The sequence below is a fragment of the Alligator mississippiensis genome, chromosome 4 (assembly GCF_030867095.1).
Source record: "Alligator mississippiensis isolate rAllMis1 chromosome 4, rAllMis1, whole genome shotgun sequence".
Classification (NCBI taxonomy): Eukaryota; Metazoa; Chordata; order Crocodylia; family Alligatoridae; genus Alligator; species Alligator mississippiensis.
Genome location: NC_081827.1, coordinates 134548661 through 134567928, shown reverse-complemented (window position 1 = coordinate 134567928; position 19268 = coordinate 134548661). Strand labels below are relative to the sequence as shown.

Sequence of the window (19268 nt, the reverse complement as noted above, 5' to 3'; positions counted from 1 at the left end):
GTTTGTCCTTATTTGATCACTTTAACTTTACCAATTATACAGTGATACAGTTCTACAGGCTGTGATGATACTGCCATTGTTTACCAGTTTCATACATTTTGTACTTGTAGGGAAGCAGGGAAATTACAAAGGGAAGCTACAGCTATTGAAGCCTCTCTGGAACAGAAAAGGTTAGGGAGACATAATAGGCTTCTTGAATGCAAGGTCCAAGACTTGAGAATTGATCTCCTGTGGGGATCACTGGATGAAGTCAGTGAAATTGAGGTACTTAAAAAAATACTTATTAAATACTTACTGTGACAGAATAATTACCTGGTCCTGAAAAGAAAACATTTTCATTTCCTGTCTAGGAAAAAAATGCCATTGTTATAAAAAGTATAAAAACAGTAATACAGGCACAAGAAAAATTAGCCCTCATCCAACAAACAACAGATGTTTACCTTCACCATCTTTGGCAATATCTTCCTGAAAAAAATACTGGCTTTGTATTATAAAGCTTTGGTGTATCTGTACTGAAAATATACATTTAAGAGGGTACACAAAGATCCAGGCAGAATTACAAAAGTATAAGGCCTGAGGATGGGGTAAAATTCAAGTTTATATGATGGGCATTGAGAATTCATCCACATGAATTTCTAATATAAAAGTCTAATGCCTCAACTTCTAATACGATTGTTATCTAAATGTGAACCTTCTTCATCCAGCAGAGGAACAGAAATACAAGGAGTAATATAATCTGATAAATATTCTTGTTGATGGAGGATTGATACTTTATTACATTTTCAGTCTTTCTTCCTTTCCCAACAGGCTCTTCCCCACAGTCAGTGGCTTGTGAGGAGCAAAGATTCTTTACTTTTATCATTATCTCAGTAGGAAAAGAATGATTTTTTTTGAGGAAGTTTACAGGAATTATCACTAAACCTATTAATTGGGAAGGGTCTTATGGGGAAATCAGGCAGAAATGAAAATGCAAGGAGGATGACGAATGAGATGACCAGGGTTCTCTCTGAGTGGGCAGGGACATGAAGTCACTCATGGAGCACATAAATCAGAGAAAAAGAAATCTCATATGAGGGTAGAGCACTGGCCCATACTTAGAGTTGAAATGAGGAAAGGAAGGTGGATGGGGACATCCAGTGAAGGTCTTGGAGGGGATGTAGCCTTGACACTGAGGATGGAAGTATTTGGTGAGGGACTGATACTGAGAGCAGGCAGAAGTGCTGTTTGTCAGGGAATAGCTACTTAGATCTGGGTTGTTACCCTTTGGAACCAGTGAATAACAAGCATTCTGCTTATACTTACTATCAGCACAGGAAATGGAGTCTCATTCAATTTTTATAAGACCATTCCAGTGGAAGAGATGTTTTCTCTGGACAAAATACTCTCCTATGAAGGGGAATGAACTGTTCTGGGAAAGCCAGCCCTCAGATCAGGATAGTATTGCTTTTCTCAGAGTACGCTAAACAACTCCACTGCTGCTTTCATCTTAACCTTACAGCCTCAGTTAATATATTCTTCACTGTTTGCAGATAGCTTTTTCAACTAATAATGCAAAATGTCAGGCAATTGCTAAATCAACTTGTGCTTGCAAAATGGTATTAAATAAGTTAGGCGTGGACTTTTCTTTTAACAATTGAAAGATCACTGTATTTCATGTTTCTCAGTTGGGAATTCCTTCACCTATTTTACAGCTAGGATCGGAAATAGAAAGCACTCAGATGACAGCAGATATCTATGAAAGAGAAGGTGCAATTCAAATAGACTACAGCGGTCTAGCAGAAGATCTAAAGGTAAACAGTTTTTATTTAGCACTTGGGGAGAGGACATGGAAATCTTCAGAGAAACTTCAGAATAAAAACTGGTAGGCCTGAGATTGAACAGCAACCATCCCCTGTTACTCATTTTGACTTTCTAGCATTTAGTATATGTTTTGAGGGTGTTGGTTATAGCCGTGTTGGTCTAAGGACATAGGCAGACAAGGTTCTTTGGGTAAATGTCATATATTTTATTAGACCAACTAAATAGTTGGAAAAATTCTTCTTTACAAGGTTTTGGGCACAAGCTCCCTTCTTCAGGCAGAGGGAGAGTGTGCTGGTTATGTATGTGCTCTCCTGGGTGGAGTAGAAGCTTCCCAAAGCACATTTACCCAAAGAACCTGGTCTGCCTAGCATTAGTATATGCATTTGCCTAGTTGCAATACATTTTAACTGTATTCTGTAGGTCTAAGTTTATGCAAATCTAATGGAGAAAAAGCAGGATTGCTGTTCTGATTTTCCTTCATGTTGTTGCCTTCATAGGATAAACAGTATGTGTAGCATCCCTAAGTTCAGCATTTTTACAAGTGATTGACAGTTGAAGTGCCTTGAGCCCTCCTTTTCTTAGTCTAAGGTTATAAGTACCTTGTTCTCTATAACAGTCCCTCAGATCATGGTTACTCACCTGTTGAAGAGGTTACAGAAGCAATTTTCCCTTTCTTCATCAAGTTAGTTTTCATGAAATAGTTAAGTTGGGGAGTTGTGGTTGTCCATGGCTCTGAGAGAAGACTTCTTAAAAAACGATCTCCTAAAATATTAATATGGTCGCACAGTGTCAAAGTCTGGTTCAGAATATCAGGCTAAGAGCTGGTAATGTTGGAATAATGTTCTGGCCTTGATAGGCAAGGTATCTTCTATTGAACCAACTGCGTGGTTGGGATAGACTTAGACAAGCATTTGATTGCACTGTATCCTTCACATTCAAAAGCTTCGGTTGTTTCATTAAAACATTCCAAACATGAAGTTGTTCCAATAAAACAATACCACCCACAAAAATCCTTGCCTCTTGCAGGTTAAGAATTGGTCATTCTTTGGTAAAGGCCATAACATATAGAAGTTCTGAATGAATTTTGCTAGATGCTGGGGGCCAAGGGTTTTTCAAATAGAGGTAAGAAAAGTACCTTTTGGGCATGTCTACATGTCACCATACAGCAACATTGCTATGGTGCTGTGCTTTAGTAGTTCCTTTTGGAAAAGTATGAAAGCATGGCACAGTAACTGCCCATACTGCATCATGCACACTGCACACCATTAGGTTTCGCCACTATGCCTCTACAGTGGCGCGCTATACCGGGGGAGTGTGCCACTATGGCAGTGTAGCTGGTGATCACGTGCAGACCCATGTGATTGCTATGTCGCTGTAGTGCACCATAGGGCGATGTAGTGCATCGCTACGTCGCCGTAGGGCAACATGTAGACGCACCCTTTATAGTTTTTCAGGTTCTCTTATTTCAACAGAGAGAGTTGTTCTCTCAGTCTTCAAGATGCCTCATACAACAGATTATTAGGCTTAGAAGTTGGGATGTCTTGGTATGTCTAGACAATCCTTTAAGTGTAAAGAAATTCTAGACAGTTCTTTAAATGTAAAAAAAACCTTCCCTCAGGAAGTAAATGTTGCTAGGTGCAACTGATTTAAAAGGTTTGCTTAAGGCAGAGGCATTAGCTTAGTTCTTGCCCATTTATTCCAGTACAGGTTACCTTATAAACTTCTATTTCTTTAGCATTTTGAAGACTTGTCAGAGTCTGTTTAATTCCTATTTCTGCTTAGCATGTTGCAGCATTTGTCCATTCCTTGCCAAAACAATTTTTTAAAGGTTTTTAATAATAGTATGCTACCATTCAGGATCTGCCTGAGTATTGGCAAGTAAACCCTTTTTTATGAGTTGTCTGTCTTTATGTAGGACCTACAGTCTGATGGAGAGATTGAGGCTCATCTGAAACAACTGCAACAGCAAGCAGCATCGAAAGAGAATATTTTGTTAAGGACAGCTGCACCAAACCTAAGAGCACTGAATAAATTGCAGATTGTGAAGGACAAGTTCCAAGAATCAGTAGATGGTAACAGCAAACTTTTACTTGTTATTAGTCACTTCTCTGGATAGTGAATAATCTTGCTTCTGAAATTGGCCTTCACTAATTTCACCCTTCAGGTGTTTAAATATTTCCTTTGCTTTTTGCAGAAACTTCATTCTACATGCCTCACCATTATCTTTAGTTTTGTCGCTTCTGTGCACTGCAGCGGGGGGGTCGGGACCTTAGAAGGCCGTCAGGCGGGTACTTGTGATGCTTGGAGTGGAATTAATTAGGCGGACGCTTATCGGTTGCAAAGCAAGATTGTTTACTCACGCCGTCAAGGTGGTGAATAGCGGAGGTCAGAGATACTTGGTTAGTTACAGCTTAGGGTTCGTAGGTCGGTCTGTATAAGAGTTCGGTGGTTGGGCAGAAAAGGTCGGGCTGGCAGGTCGTTGATTTACGTCTGAGATTGGGTCGAGACGTGGGGGGGCACTGACAAGTGATCAAATTGCCAGTTACTCTGATACGTGTGATCAGAGGTCTCTGAGGTACGTACCGAGGTCCCCCTTCTTCTTCCACTTTGCGGAAGTGAAAATGGGTTTTATTTGTGTAATAGCCAATTGGTTTTCGCCACGTCATAAATTTAATTAGAATCGCCAATTATCTATTGGTCTTCACTAGGGTTCTATCTCACAGGGCTACTCCCTGTTTTCTTTGACCAATTATAATGATTTATGTAAAGCACAGGTTAAAGTTTCATTTCTAGTTAGTGGTGCAGCAATAAATTTCTTTTTGACATGCGCAGCAAAATAAAACTGTTAGTATCATCTTGTTAGTTAACCCTTAGTTAACCTAGTGCAGACTAAAACTGTTTTGAATGGTTTTACTTGCTTGTGACATGGGCACTACTTAATTGGGTTGTGACAAGTTTCACTTTTAAACTGACAGGGTGCATCTACACGAGGCACTTTACTGCGCAGTAGTGTAGTTTACTACACAGTAAGCGTGTGCGTCTACATGTGCACAGGCTTACTGCGCCATAAACCTCACTAATTGCAAGTAAATTTGCTACCTGCAAATGCAAGTAGCAAATTTACTTGTGATTACTTACTGCAGAGTAGCGTTTGTATAGACAGTCCGGTGATGGGAGCTCCCTGCTGGCAGGGGCTCGAGAGCCTGTTCTCTACTCAGCTCCGTGCTCAGGGTGCTGAGTAAGGAACAAATTCTCCAGCCTGTTCCCCAACCAGCTGTGTGAGCACAGAGCTGGACAGGGTCCCGGTTCTTCAGCCCCTGCAATCAGAGTAGAGGCTGGGAATCGTCCCAGTCAGGGGCAGGTCCCAGCCCTGTGCCCTGATCAAGCAATTGAGGTACAGGGCATGGAAAGAACTTCAGGGGAAGGGTAGGTCCCGGCCTGCTGCCCCATCCACCACTTGGGCAGCTAGTAGCAAGCCCCACTCATTGCTAGCTGCCCCACCAGCAGATCAGGGCAGTGGGCTGGGACCTATCTCTCCCCTGCAGGTCTTTCCAAATCCCCTGCCCTGATCAAAGAGCCAGGGCCAGGAGCTCCCTGCTGCCAGGGCAGGAGGACACTGACCCTGCCCTGGCAGCAGGCAGCCCCCTGGGCGTAGGGAGCAGTGTTCCAGCCCCAGCCAGAAGACAGCTTTCTCCTGGCCCAGTGCTCCCTGCCAGCCCCTGGGCTAGCACCAAGGGGGACTGTAGAGCTCTCCATGGTGTGAGCAGGTGCTCATCGCAGGGCCCTGGGAAGCAAGAGCAGTTTGCTACCATTAGCAGCAAATCTGTTTCCGCTTCCTTTCATGTGTAGACGCTTGCCTGAGAGCATTTACTCATGAGTAGTTTACTTGTGAGTAAACTGCTCCTGGATCTAACGCACATGTAGACACAGCCACATTTATATTAATGACTTTATATAAAGTTCTGTGTGTATTTCTAAATTACTTATTTAATATTCTGTACTTAGTTCTGTTTCATCTTCACCAAAGAGCAGAATCTCTGGAAGTCAGATGTATCATAGATGGTGTGTTTTATTGTTTTTAGAGATAATTGATTTGATTAGTAATATCTGTGTTTCTTAAAACAATCCACTTATCAGGCTAATTCACTTATCAGTTCTGGAGCACAGACATCAGCATTGCTGCAAAAATACCATTCAATTAAATTGACCTTCTGGTTATTAACTTACCACTGAGAATACAAAGAGTTAAATTACTGCCAAAACAATAAATAGCCATATAAAATGCTTTAGTATAAATATTCAGTTGTGAGCAATTTGTGCACCCAGTCCCTTATCATGGAACATAAGTTTTTTTCTAGTTTTGGGTCCTAGAAGTTGGGATTTGGAAGCAAACTTAAGACATAAATATGTTGACTGTATGTGCTTTAAACTTGTTTTCTGTTTAGATGGCAAAATACAATTTTCTAATAAATATGACTTAATCATTACTTTTCTTTATGCTTGATAATTAAGAAATGGATTAAAATAATTTAATTTGAAGCTTACTGTGGTTAGTTTCTGTGTTTTTGACTGTCTTAACTCTATTGTGTGTTAGATTACTATTATTGTTTTAAACATCTTATGACATAACACAAAGGAAGCATTAAGTATATTTATTGCAATTTTTTTTTCATAGCATTTGAGGCCAGTAGAAAAGAAGCCAGGCTATGTAGACATGGATTTGAACAGGTGAAAAAGAGGAGATATGAACTTTTCAGGAAATGTTTTGAGCATGTCTCAGTAGCTATTGATCAGATCTACAAGAAACTCTGTAGAAACAGTAGTGCTCAGGTGAGCAATGTTTCAGGTACTTGGCTTAAAGGTTTGCAGACTTATTCCTTTTCATTTGTAATAAAAATCCTCTACTCAAAGCTTCGATAATCAGAATAGTACAATTTCCTAACATTTTCACTCTCCAAAGACATGCTGGTTTCAGTCTTGGGCTTGAGACCCACTATATATCAGGGAATTATGCGCAAAAAAATTCAAAATTATGTGCAGAAAAACACAAAATTATGCTAAATAAATTACTTTTATTATTATTATTATTATTTTACAAATAAAACTAAATATAACACTATTTGAACTTTTTTAGAAATATATACAGGTACTTCGTGTGGTTAGATGTGGGGGTGGATTTTGGAAGGTGTGGCAGGATGCAAGTGTGTGGGGGGGGCTTGTGGGTGTGTGTGGCGTTCGCGGGGGGTGTTGTGAAACGGTGTGGGGGTGGGTTTGTGGGTGGGTGTGAGCCTACCATACATTTTCCCCCTGCAGTGGTACACAGCGTCCGGTGGCACAAGCCTCTGGCTGAGTAACAGGGCCTGTACATGCTGGCATGGAGCTGGCCTGGCTCGCTGCTACGTGCCTTCAGACCAGATCAGGCTGGCTCTGTGTCAGCATGTGTAGATCACAGCACTACAAGTGGGAGCTGTGCGCCATCAGGCCAGGCGGGCTCCGTGCCTTCACGTGTGGCTTTCTGCTGGAGTGCTCAAAGCCCCTCGTGGAGGCATGGAGCCAGCTGACCTGGCCAAATGACATGTGGACTAGGAGCTGCGTGACGTGGTGTTGGGCAGACTCCATGCCTCCATGCGGGCCTTCCAGCACTCCAGCAGGAAGCCACACACAGAGGCACGGAGTTGCGCACCATTGGGCCGGGCATGCTCCATTCCTCCACATGTGGCTTCCCGCTGGAGTGCTGGAAGCCCCACATGGAGGTACTGAGCCGGCCAGCCCAGCCTGATGGCATGTTGCCCATACTCATGCACAAACCCCACACGCACCCACACACCCCTATGCCCACCCACAAACCCCATGCCCACCCCCACAGGCAGGAGCTTCCTTCCTCACTTACCCAGCTGTGCAGTTGTGTGTCTCTGTGCCTCCACATCATGAAGGCGGAGGAACAGAGCCCACTGCAGTTAAATTATGGAAAAGTATGCAATTGTGTGTAGTCGTGCCTTTTACGCGCAAAATTGCACAGGTGCATAATTCCCAAGGGTGTAATTTATACCTGTGGAACAGAAGGCTGGGCAGGGGGCACCTTATAGACTCAGTGAGGCAAGAGTTTTCGTAGATTACAGCCTACTTGGTTAGATGCTATGAACAAAGAACATCTCTCTCTCTGCAAGTCCATTCATAGCATCTGACAAAGTAGAAAAAGACCATTCCTAAATAATTCTTGAAATGAGTGACAAGGCTAAATACCATGCAGAGTTTAGCCAGGCACTTGACTTAACTAACAAAGCATTGTGGGAGATTGGTTAGGTAATTAACACCATATCCAAATAAGCATGCCAGATAGAATAGCTATCCAAATAATAATGTGTGCCAATAGCTCTTGCAAAAACATCCCACTCCCACCCCACTCACGGGCACTAAAGGTGGCAGAATCTAGCAGGGCTGCTCCCTCTACCTGCACATGCAGAATGAATTGAAATGCTTCCAAGTTCTCCACCAGTTATTCTGTGTTATTCCTAGCAGCATAGCTGAGCATGGAGAGAATCTATATGTGAAGTTCCACTCTTATCATGTAGAATACAAACTGTGCCAAGCCTACAGCACTTTGTATGGCGAGGAAAGGGACACCCCTCAGCAGAGAGCTAGGAAACTTTCCGGACACAGGACACAGCAAAAGATGCATCAGTAGCCCACCACCTACATTCCTAACTGATGAAAATGCAAAACTCTCTTCTAACATGGTGATTCTCAACCAGGGTGCCAGATCCCTTTAAGGGCACCACAATGTTAGCACTGTTCACTGTGCAAACATTTATACATGAGTTACAAGAAAAACCCAGAGATTTCCAATAGGAATCCATAGTGTCTAAGCCATTCTGCCCTGCTGTGGTCTCTGAGTTCTTTGAAAGAGAAAAGCTGCTCTATTATTTTTCTGTAGTCAAAAAATGAGTTAAAGCTAAGAGCTGGCATTTTCTGAGGGGTGTGTGGAGTCTAAAAAGCTTGAGGACTGCTTTTCTAAAAGAGTACCACCACCAAAGGAAAGTTTTGTCCAAATAATACAATCTCTGCAAATGGGTTCTAACTAACTTGAGAACATATCTTGGCATTGTAGCTGACTTCCATGAAGTTTAAGGGATTTCTAAGAGGACATCCCTTCATAGTATTCATTGTCTTGTGCAGTAGGGAAAACTTGGCTGAATGTATTCTGTGTAGGGATGCACCAATACAGATTTTTGGGGCCGATAGCCAATTTTTAAGGAGGCGTATTGGCCAATACTAATCTGATTTCCAATACCAGTGCAGCAGCTTGGAGAGCTGCATGCAGCTGGTACGTCTGGTGTGGTGGAAGGGGAGGGGGGAGAAAGGGGCGTGGGGCGGTGCAATTCAAGGTTTCCACAGTGAGGGAGGAGTGGGGCTGGGGCTGGAGCAGGGGCAAGCACTCCTGCTGCTGCTCATCTGGGAGGGCATGGGAGATGGGGGGCATGTGCCCCCAGATCTGGGCAGGCTGGGGCTGCATGGGGCTCTTCCCGGCCCACCCTGCCCTGCTCCATGCACTTCCTCAGGCACACCCCTCTCCTCCCCGCCCCTGCCCTCCCAGATGAGTGGTGGGAGCTGCCGTCCAGCTGCTCCAGGACGAGCAGTGCGCAGTGGCAGGAGCCACCCCCCCCAACTCGCGCCGCCTAGACAAGCTGCAGCTCCATCCTGCGCCCGCCTCTCCCCAGCTGGGCAGTGCTTGCCCCTGCTCCAGCCCCAGCCCCACTCCTCCATCACTGTGGGAGCCTTGAACTGAACCCCCAACACCCTTTCCCTCCCCCCTCCCCTTCCACCACACCAGACTTACCAGCTGCATGCAGCTCTCTAAGCTGCCTGGCAGTTCTCCTCACTGCCTATGTGCTGTGCTGTGGCTGTGCACGCAAACAGGCATTTATTGGTCAAATTATTGGCCACATCAAGCAGATTTCTGATATGATCAATTTTATTTATATCGGTGCTGATCCGATATCGGACCGATGTATCGGTGAACCTCTAATTCTGTGTAATTGTGAGAATGAATATAATGCCATGCAATTTATTAATTTTTTTCTTTAGAATAGACACATTAATACTTGTTTTCTGATGGAATATTTTTCTTAATATACTTGGTATACCAGATCTCAGCTCCAAATAAAGCTTGCATATAGTAATACCCTCCTAGCAATAAGGGCAGTGTCAATTTAAATTGGCCTCAAATTTACATTTTGTAAAAAAAAAAAAAAAAAAAAAAAAAAAAAGCTTTTTATGAAAGCTGAAAAGCAGCCCTGAAAGTATAACGTAAGTAATTTGTTCATTATTTTATCCAATTAAGGTAAAATAAAAAAAGTAATGAAAATATTTTTTAAGATCATTTTTATATCCTGTGCAGTTTGATCAGTCTCTAGAATGAGACTTCTTTCAGTGATGTTTGTCCCATCCCAAAGATTTCACAACATGAAGACACTTTCTAGAAACACATATTTATCAATGGTTTTCTTCAGCACACAGATATAAGTACTTACTACAAGTACAGTCAAAAAGTCAGACTTGATAGTATCATTAGAATTTTGGATCTCGACAATATTAACTGTAAATCTTTCATGTATTTCTTTATCAGTCTAGATAATTGGCATATCTGTTTCAGGCATTCCTTTGTCCTGAGAATCCTGAGGAACCTTACCTAGGTGGTATTAGCTATAACTGTGTGGCTCCTGGAAAACGCTTTATGCCAATGGACAACTTGTCTGGAGGTGAAAAAACCATGGCAGCATTGGCTCTCATGTTTGCTATACACAGGTAACTTTCTGGTAAAATCTGTTTCACCATAACATCTTTATATGGCATCGACGACATGAGCGTAAGTGATGCGTGGTATTTTTCAGGATACATTTTGAACAACTTTTTAAGCAAGGAATCTTTAAAGAATAGACAAGCATTAACTAAAATGAACCATCACAGAAAAAAGATTAAAAGACAGAGAAACACAAGGATAGGAAAACACTTGTCACAGAACAGCCATTCCCTCTCTCACCTCACCATCCTTGTATTCAGAGGAAACTTACACTTGAAAAAATTGAGCCTGGGCTGGGAACAAAAATTCAGAAGTTTACTGGACATTAAAAACCAAGAACAACAGAAAAATTGACTCTATGGATCATTATAATCTGCCTGCTCCTGGCTGTCTGCACTTCACAGGTGTTAATGACCCTCTTCCATTTTGAAATGGTTTTGATCTACACTAATAGGGTTCTCCTCTCCTTTGAAATTTTCTTGTCTGTTATCCACTGACATTGTCCCTTCTTTTCCTATGTCACAGACCAGCAAACTTTTTATTTACTTACGGAGTTTTACACAGAACTGAGCTCAGGCTGGACCTACTTTTTCCTCAGACCTGAGGACGAGTGATTTGTACTTGAAAACTTGTCTAAATCTATCCTAAACATGCAGTTGATCCAGTAAAAGAAATCACCCACAAAAATCCTCATGCATTTCCTGAACCATCTTGATCAAAATCACTCAAATACTACCACAATATCTAAAATTGTGTTTTCCATTCCAGTTCTTTTTTTGTTATTGTTTCTGTTTGTTGTCAGAATGTTATAAAGCAGCAAACTTAAAACCTTAAATAATTAATAGATTTGAGCAAATTACTTTTGCACAATTTCTTTGCAGTTTCTGCCCAGCCCCTTTTCTTATTTTGGATGAGGTAGATGCAGCACTGGATAATACAAATATTGGGAAAGTAAGTTGGTTCCTTCCATTCTGCTAATTTACAGGTAATTTAATGAGACAGTAGTCTCCTTTTGCAAAAGAATAGTTGTTTACTTTTGAGTGTCTGGGACAAAGAAAATACCCATTACACTATATCACTATCAAAATGGGCCAGGTGAGAGACAGAAATTAGTTACAACACCAGGTGCTCCTTAAATGCTGCCAAATAGCTGGTTGCTTCTGCAATTATAATTATTTCTTTGCTCAAATAGTTCCATTTAATAACCAGCTAGAGCATCAAGTCACCTGGCTTCCTTTGTATGTAAAACATCTAGTTATTTGCATAACAATGGAATCAGGCAGCTGCGTGAAGTTTTACACTTACTCATTTTGGTGGTGGTTTTTGGACCAAATGATTCCCACAACTGGCTGGTTTTAGTATATGTAACTGCAAGTTGTAAATACATCTGTTAGATATTCTATTCAAAACACTAATCACCATTAACTAATACACTTGGTTTTGAAATACGTATACCAGAAACTATTATATAGGACATTGAAGCAAATAGAAGTTAAAACTGCATGGCAGAGAAAGTGTAAACAACTTACAGGTATCAGTATAGCTACAGAGGTCATGTTAGCATTTATCTTTTGTTTTGGGTTGATGTTTTCATCTACTTCAAGTAAGTTTAGTTCTATGCTGTAACATTTTTGCTGGTAGTAAAGAATGTTTTCTGTTGCTGTTGTGTCAGGTTAATATACATTTATAATCTAAATCACATATAAACAGTAAGAACTAAAGTTTTGTCTTATACAACGGTATCTACCTACCTTGAAAGTGCTATCAAGTGAAGTGCCTTCCATTATTTTAGAAATGTGGCATACCTCTGTGGCCTTCTTTCTTGAAGTGGATTGTTTACCTATATATTTTTGGAAAATCTTTTGAGTGATATTGGGGAACCCACATGATTCCATTCCTCCTCAATTTATAAACTGAATTTTCTCTCTCAGTGTAACATATTCATTCCTCTGCCATTCTGGTTAATGACAAAGCCCTCTTTAATGCTGGAATCGTTGGCATCTCTCCAAAGGTATCAAGCTTCATTAAGGAACAGGCACAGGAACAATTTCAGATGATAGTTATTTCTCTAAAGGAAGAATTTTATTCCAGAGCAGATGCATTAATTGGAGTCTGTCCAGAGGTACATAAAATCTTCATTATAACTCTCCTGTGATTTCATTTAAATTAGCTTCATATGACAATTAAGTTACTTTTTAAACAGTATCAGCTACTGTTACTGTTTTTCTTTGGAACACTGATCTCTGCAATTCTTTTAAAATTCAACTTTAAGTATGTTTTTGTTGGGCAGCTCAAACATTTGGCTGTTATACAGACTGAGTAAGAAGGGATCCTTCTGGTAACCTACAGTATCTTATGATCAGTTGTGGCATGCTTATGTTAATATATATGCTGAATTTTGTAAATTGATATGGCCCTTCCTCTTTTCAGCAAGATGACTTCATGTTTAGTCGGGTGTTCACACTTGATCTCACTGCATATTCAGATACTGAGGACAATGAAAGAAGAAAGAAACAGAGACAGAGCTCCACACTGGACTAAAAGCTTTGGTAGTTTCAGGACTATCTTTGGATGAAGATATATTAGAATTTCTACAGTCTACTTTATGACAAGTTTCTAAGTTTGTATATTGTTACCAGTACATTCATATACAAAATCCATGAAGAATTTCATTTAAATTTGGGAAGGAACAAATGAATGTTATAGAGTATAAGCATGTCCCCATTTTGTTAAAAATTCAAAGTCAGCTTTTGAAAGACATCACTGAAAGTGCTGGATTCTAGTGACTAGAGTCTAATGTCTTTAAAATGTTTGTTTTAAAAGGAGCGATTGCAAATGTCATGATAATATAAAATCTGGTAAATTAAATGTGTAACCCACGGCTGTTTACTGGTTGCTGCATCAATTTTCAATAAGTGTCTGTTCTTAAAATGTTTTTTCTGTAACTTCTAGTTCCTTAAAGTTGAAAAGAATGGATTTTTGTTCTAGTTACAAGGCTAGATTTGAGACAGTTAAGATGTTGGAAAAAGTTGCAGCACATTTTTACTCTTTAATCTTACAGGAATGTTTCAGCTTTGTTGTGGTTAAAGAAACAACGTTCCATAGTTTACTTTCTGAGCCTCTGCCTTAGAGAAGCAGGGGAAGAGATGCTGTCTTCTAACACTTGTGAAAACCAGCTTCACAAGAAATTTCACTCTTCCTGAAACTGAATCCAAAACTTCCAAGTACTATGACATTTTAGATTTGGAAACTGATCTTAGCTTTATATTATATGGCCATGTTGACAGTTCAGTATCAGAGCAATAGCTATAGAAATAAATGCATATAAAACAAAGAGATGGCAGAGCTATATACACATATACACACAAACACAGATACATATTCAGGAAAGGCAGTATTAGCTGCAAACATATACATGCAGCTCTCTCATCTCTCCTTTTATTTTGCTGACAGATGACTGAAAATATACAGCCAAGAAAGCTGAAACAAGGCAAGGCCAAATGGTGATACCTTAACGCAGTCTGAACAACTTACACCATAAGTAGTTCCAGTGTAGTCAGTAGGACAGTTAATGGAGCAAGTTACTCCATGGGATTAACAGTGTTGCTCTGATCCTTCTTTTTTTGGCTGGGGACTACAAAACTACTAAATTCCATAAGAGCTACATTTTAAGAGACCAGTTTTCATTATCAGTCTTTACTGCATGACTTCATCTAGTCTCCGGGCTAGTAAACTTTTGTGACAGTTCTTTAAGGCTGAATTAACAAACACGCTTTCAAAATCTTTTGGTTTTTCTAGTCTGATAGACCTCAAATGGAAGAAATGTAGTTAAAGCAACAGCATTACCCTTAGTCAAAGTCCTAGATATTTTTGGGATCTTGTTATACCTATAGACCATTGTTAAGATTTCAGTGCTGTCATTACAAGTTCTTAATTTTGCATGAGTTCACAGCAGTTTAACTGGTTGTAATCTATTTCTTATTCCACACAATGTTGAATTGCCACTCATTGATTTTTACTTAAGAGTAGACTTTTCTAGTCTGTCTGCAAGAAAAACTAGAATGAATATATAGCTCAAGACACAGGAAAAACTTAGAATGTTGCACAGACTGGTATGCTTATTTTGACAGTTTTGATGATGTAGTTTCAGCCATAAAAGGCACACCTTTTTTAAGATGTGGAGAACTCTCAAGAAGCAGATGACATATGAATTTATAAGTTATTAAAAAAGGCTTGTTAAAAATCTAGTGTACAGTTTTTTTAATTGTAGAATGTAATCAAGTATGCATTTTTGAAAGGGGTGTGATCGTTAGCAACCACAGAACAGACAAAGGCACTCTCTCAGCTCCTGCCAACAAACTTACCGATGCAACAAACCTAGTGTTATGCAAAGAGCAGAAATCAGGTGCACAAACCAGTGTTTCATTTGCAGCAAATGTAAAGACTACATTTACAATATTCACCATGCTTAAGGAATCCAGTTGGTTGACATTCACATTACTCTTTACACTTTCACAGTGCGTTGTGGGAAAATGGATGTATCGCCTCTAGTACCTGACCAAGGAATAATGTGTCCAAAACATATAAAATGGCATAAAATAAACACTGCATATAGGTATTATTTAACTTAACAAGTGTCACATCCTACTTACAGAAGGATGTGCGTTTGATACTCATTTTGCTGGAGAAGGTGAAACACCGATAGCTGTCATCCTTATTGACCATGTTTTATGAACACAAATCATATTTAGAACCAGTCATGTCATTGATTTGAATGGCTTTAGAAGTTGTAGTCCTGGATATGCGAGTGATGAACAGGAGAGAGCCTGCTATTGTTCATTTTCCCTTGCCAGTTTGAGCTTGCATTTCAGAGGCAAAGGTCAAATGCACAAAGCTACACTATACTAGAAGTAGAAAGTTTTTTCTGATTGCTGCTTTATGCAGTGTTTCCTTCTGGATTCTTCAGTTTCTATCTACTGACCTTGGGTTCAGAATTAGAGGACTTAACAGTCTCTTAGAAGAAACACCATGGTGTTCTGTACATTAGCTAGCAAGCACTGGAGAAGAAAAATAATTTTAAGTATTTATTTTTTTTAAAGTTAAAATAGTGCACAACAATAGTGCCCTGCTTCAAACCAAGCAAAGAGGTTGAAAATAAGGCTATCACTTCTCTAGTCAGCACAGTAATCATAGGGCTGTAAGAGGGAAACAAGGAGAATAAGTAGTGTGTGCACACCCCATATCACACACATGATACCTCCATGGCTGTCTTTTCTGCACAGCATGCTCTTAAAGTGCTTACTGCATGGAGCCCTGCAGGCAAGGAACAGTGGCTGCTGGAAAATTCCAGGCGGGGTTCGGCCTAAGCGTGGCAGTGTCTAAACTTGAGTGGTTCTGAATGTACCCAGTAGCAGAAACTCAGGTGCACAAGTAGCAGCTGAGCAGAAGAGGGCCAAGGACATCAGGGGCTCTGAAATGTTGGGGTTCAGGGCTAAATGTAGCAGTTCACTGCCTAAATCCCCCTGTGGATCTAGCCTTTCAATGCTTAACCAAACCCAATACACCTTTGGTCTTTTGCTCCACAGAACAAAACATGAAGAAAGGGAGCAAGGTTTAAAGAACCCCCATAACCCCAGCTCTAAGACAGATCTGAATTGTGCAAACAGATTTTACATGTGGCTGTCTAAGGTCCCAATTAAGTAGTGCATTTAAGCACATACTTATTTTTAAAGAACTGGTTCCACTGTCTTCTACTATAGGAGGTAACAGTGGCCTGCTTTAATTCCATAACAATGAAAATTTCTCTAATAAGATAATGACAGTGTATCCTGCCCATCATCATACACAGTGGGTGTGTCTACACATGCAGTAGACTGCTTCAGCCTACTTAAACATAGTTTTTTTTAGCTGCTACTTTGCAATAGTGTCAGCATCACAGTTTGTGCCTGGCAACACTACATCATAGCAGCTCATTGCTATGGCAATGTAGCATCTTGTGTAGACGTGCCCACTGAGGTGCATTTCCATTCCAGAGCATAGCTTGTAGTTCAATGAGTCCCATTGCACAGGATTTGTTAACACTTTTCAGTTGCACCCCTTTCCCTCCCCCATGACCTGATGCTCAGTAAAGGTGCCAGGCTGACATAAGTGAAAACTGACACACACAAACTCCAGGTGTGACATTGGTCAGTCCACTACAGTACTATGTGCTATGCAAACATACCAAGGCAGTTCCTGTTCCAAAACAGCGTATAGTTAAAGGCCCAGATCTGGTAAGCAGCTTTCTGCTGACAGAACTGGGGGCATTAGACTCCAATAGGCTTAATGCAGGTTGTCAGTTGGGGGTATCAGCTAAGACAAAGAAAAAAACATTCATTTTAAGTGGGTCACTGATAGCCATATTACTAATAGTTTGAACTGTGATAGGTAAGCTTCTCCATTTACACTTCTTTACAAAGCACTACTTAAGCCACTAGACAAAATTGTTGAGAGCTGCTGAATGTTTTAACTCCACTTTAGAAACAAGTAATTAGCTCTACAACTTTTCTCTATTTCCTACCTAAGCATCTGGGCATAGCACTTTGCTCATTAGGTGGTGAGAATACCATTGTCTGATTGTTTGATTCTTTTAGAAGGATTTGTGCTATTTTCTCCTAATTTTCTCTTTGTGTAGTCCTTACATGAAGTCCCTGGAAGGAAAAAAAGAAAAGAAAAAAAGACTAATCAGAGAAGTTGTAGGCAGCTGTTTAATGTCCTTTCAATTTTTTTATACACAAGGTTACTTCAATTCTGTGCAAATAGTACTTATCCAGTTGGAACTTTTATATTGGGATTTTATCCAATGATCTCAACTTGTGCCATAAAGGAAGCAATGCTTGCAGAGATCTGATGCTCCTATATCTGTTACAAATGGGTTATTCCTCATCTTCTAAGCACAATGGGGATCTTTATACATGCACCGGGGATGGGGAGGGCACTTTAAGTAAAATGGTACCAAGAACCGCTCTGATTAAAGGTGCCCACAGCATCTCATGTATTCAGCATCCAGCGCTTCAAAGTGGCAGTGGGGGCACTTTAACCAAAGCTCATTCAACAAGCTTTAGTTAAAGTGTACCAGCCACTATTCTGAAGCATGGGGATGCTAAATGCATAAGATGCAGAAGCTTCTGGAGCACGCTAATTAGCACACTCCAGCAGACTTGATTAATCAAGTCCAATGTGCTATAATTACAGCATGTCAGAGCAGTGTCCCTGCATGTCTACAGGCACCCTAAGGTATTTTTAACCTCTCTGTACATCCAGCAGGTAGAAGAGCTGTTCAAAGAACTGACTGCCTCCCTTTGCTTTGTCTTCATTCTAAACAGGAGATAGTCCTCTCCCTCTCACCAAACAAGGCCATTCCTATTAGTCTAATTCTCCTTCTCCTCAATGCCCTCCTGATAGAAAGGATTTTTGAGAACAGGAGTCTATGGCAAACTGGTGGATGATGAGAAAACATGACACTGTAGCAGAAACAGCTCAAATTAAAGAGGTTCCTGCTCCGGGCTAACCATGCAAAAAGGTCTGTCACCTTTGTAATTGAACAGCAATGTGACAGGCTTGAAACTGTTTGGAACAGAAATGCAATGGCAGAAGATGGTGCAGCAAAAGTCTCCAAAACAATTATTTTTGACTCAGTCATAGTTTCTACTCAGAGCTCCAGGCTGAACTGAAAAGTAGCAGCAAGGCCTGAATCTCCAAGACTAAAACAGATGTCACATTTGTCCTGGGGCAAACCATTTTATCCCAGGACAAAAGTGCAATTGTGCAGACATTCATGTTTGTTATCCTGAGATAAATCCTAAGGAGGTGCACAAGATAAGAAGTACAAGTTTATTTCAGGACATCTCAAAGCGCATCTGAATGGTTATCCTGGGATTGCATTATTGAGTCAATGGCAGAAAAGTGGCAGTGTGTTCAGGCACTCGCTAAACCCTGATTAGAAGAGTGATGTGTGTACATGCCGATCCTGGAATATTTCTGTTCTGGAACAAACACAGGCACATCTTGTCCAGGAACAAGTGCAATGTCTATTTCTAGCCCAAGAGCAGCAACATGGCAGGCTGTATTTTATCTGCTTGGGAGCTAAAATTCAGCAACCAGAATTTTCGATATTAAGGGAGTTGTATGTATTTTTACAAAAACAATTTACTCCTACAGTATTTGTATGGTGTTAAGCTGCCCAATTGCCAGCCTTTATTTTCAATGACCTTCTGGGAAGCCTATCCTAGCTTACCCTTTTCCAGAGTTTTTGAGAATAAAGATCATATATCTAATAAATGCATTTATAGATGTAAGAAAAAAATAAAGACCTCTCTTCTTGGGCTTCACCCCTGGAACAGAATAAACCTGACATGCTGTTTCTTCCTTACTTATGGCTCTGCAGTCATTTCTTCATAGTTTCATGGCTGTTAGAGGCTGGAAGAGACCTTACACATCATCAGGTCCAGCCCCCCTGCACTTGGGCAGGAAAGACTGCTGGGATCAGATGACCCCCAGCAAGATGGGCATCAAGATGCCTCTTGAAAATCACTGCAGTGGGTGACTCTACCACCTCTGGGGGGGAAGCCTGTTCCAAACCCTCAACACTCAACTTGTAAAGAAGTTCAGTGCTGACGGTTTGGAACAC

At 40.7% G+C, this 19268-nt stretch overlaps 1 protein-coding gene and 1 long non-coding RNA gene across 3 annotated transcripts in view; one reads left to right on the top strand and one right to left on the bottom strand.

The window, feature by feature from the left end:
* Positions 1-14843, top strand: part of SMC1B (structural maintenance of chromosomes 1B) — a 63344-nt gene extending 48501 nt beyond the window's left edge. The window contains exons 18-25 of the mRNA XM_014606379.3: positions 111-264; positions 1692-1790; positions 3716-3872; positions 6476-6630; positions 10454-10605; positions 11482-11551; positions 12612-12722; positions 13031-14843. Of these exons, the coding sequence (XP_014461865.2) occupies positions 111-264; positions 1692-1790; positions 3716-3872; positions 6476-6630; positions 10454-10605; positions 11482-11551; positions 12612-12722; positions 13031-13141 (1009 nt within the window). The 3' untranslated portion in view covers positions 13142-14843. The remainder of the gene's footprint in view (positions 1-110; positions 265-1691; positions 1791-3715; positions 3873-6475; positions 6631-10453; positions 10606-11481; positions 11552-12611; positions 12723-13030) is intronic.
* Positions 14844-19268, bottom strand: part of LOC109281908 (uncharacterized) — a 33171-nt gene continuing 28746 nt past the window's right edge. For both annotated transcript variants that reach the window (XR_002088701.2, XR_002088700.2), the window contains one exon: positions 14844-17289. This is a non-coding gene — a long non-coding RNA (uncharacterized LOC109281908). The remainder of the gene's footprint in view (positions 17290-19268) is intronic.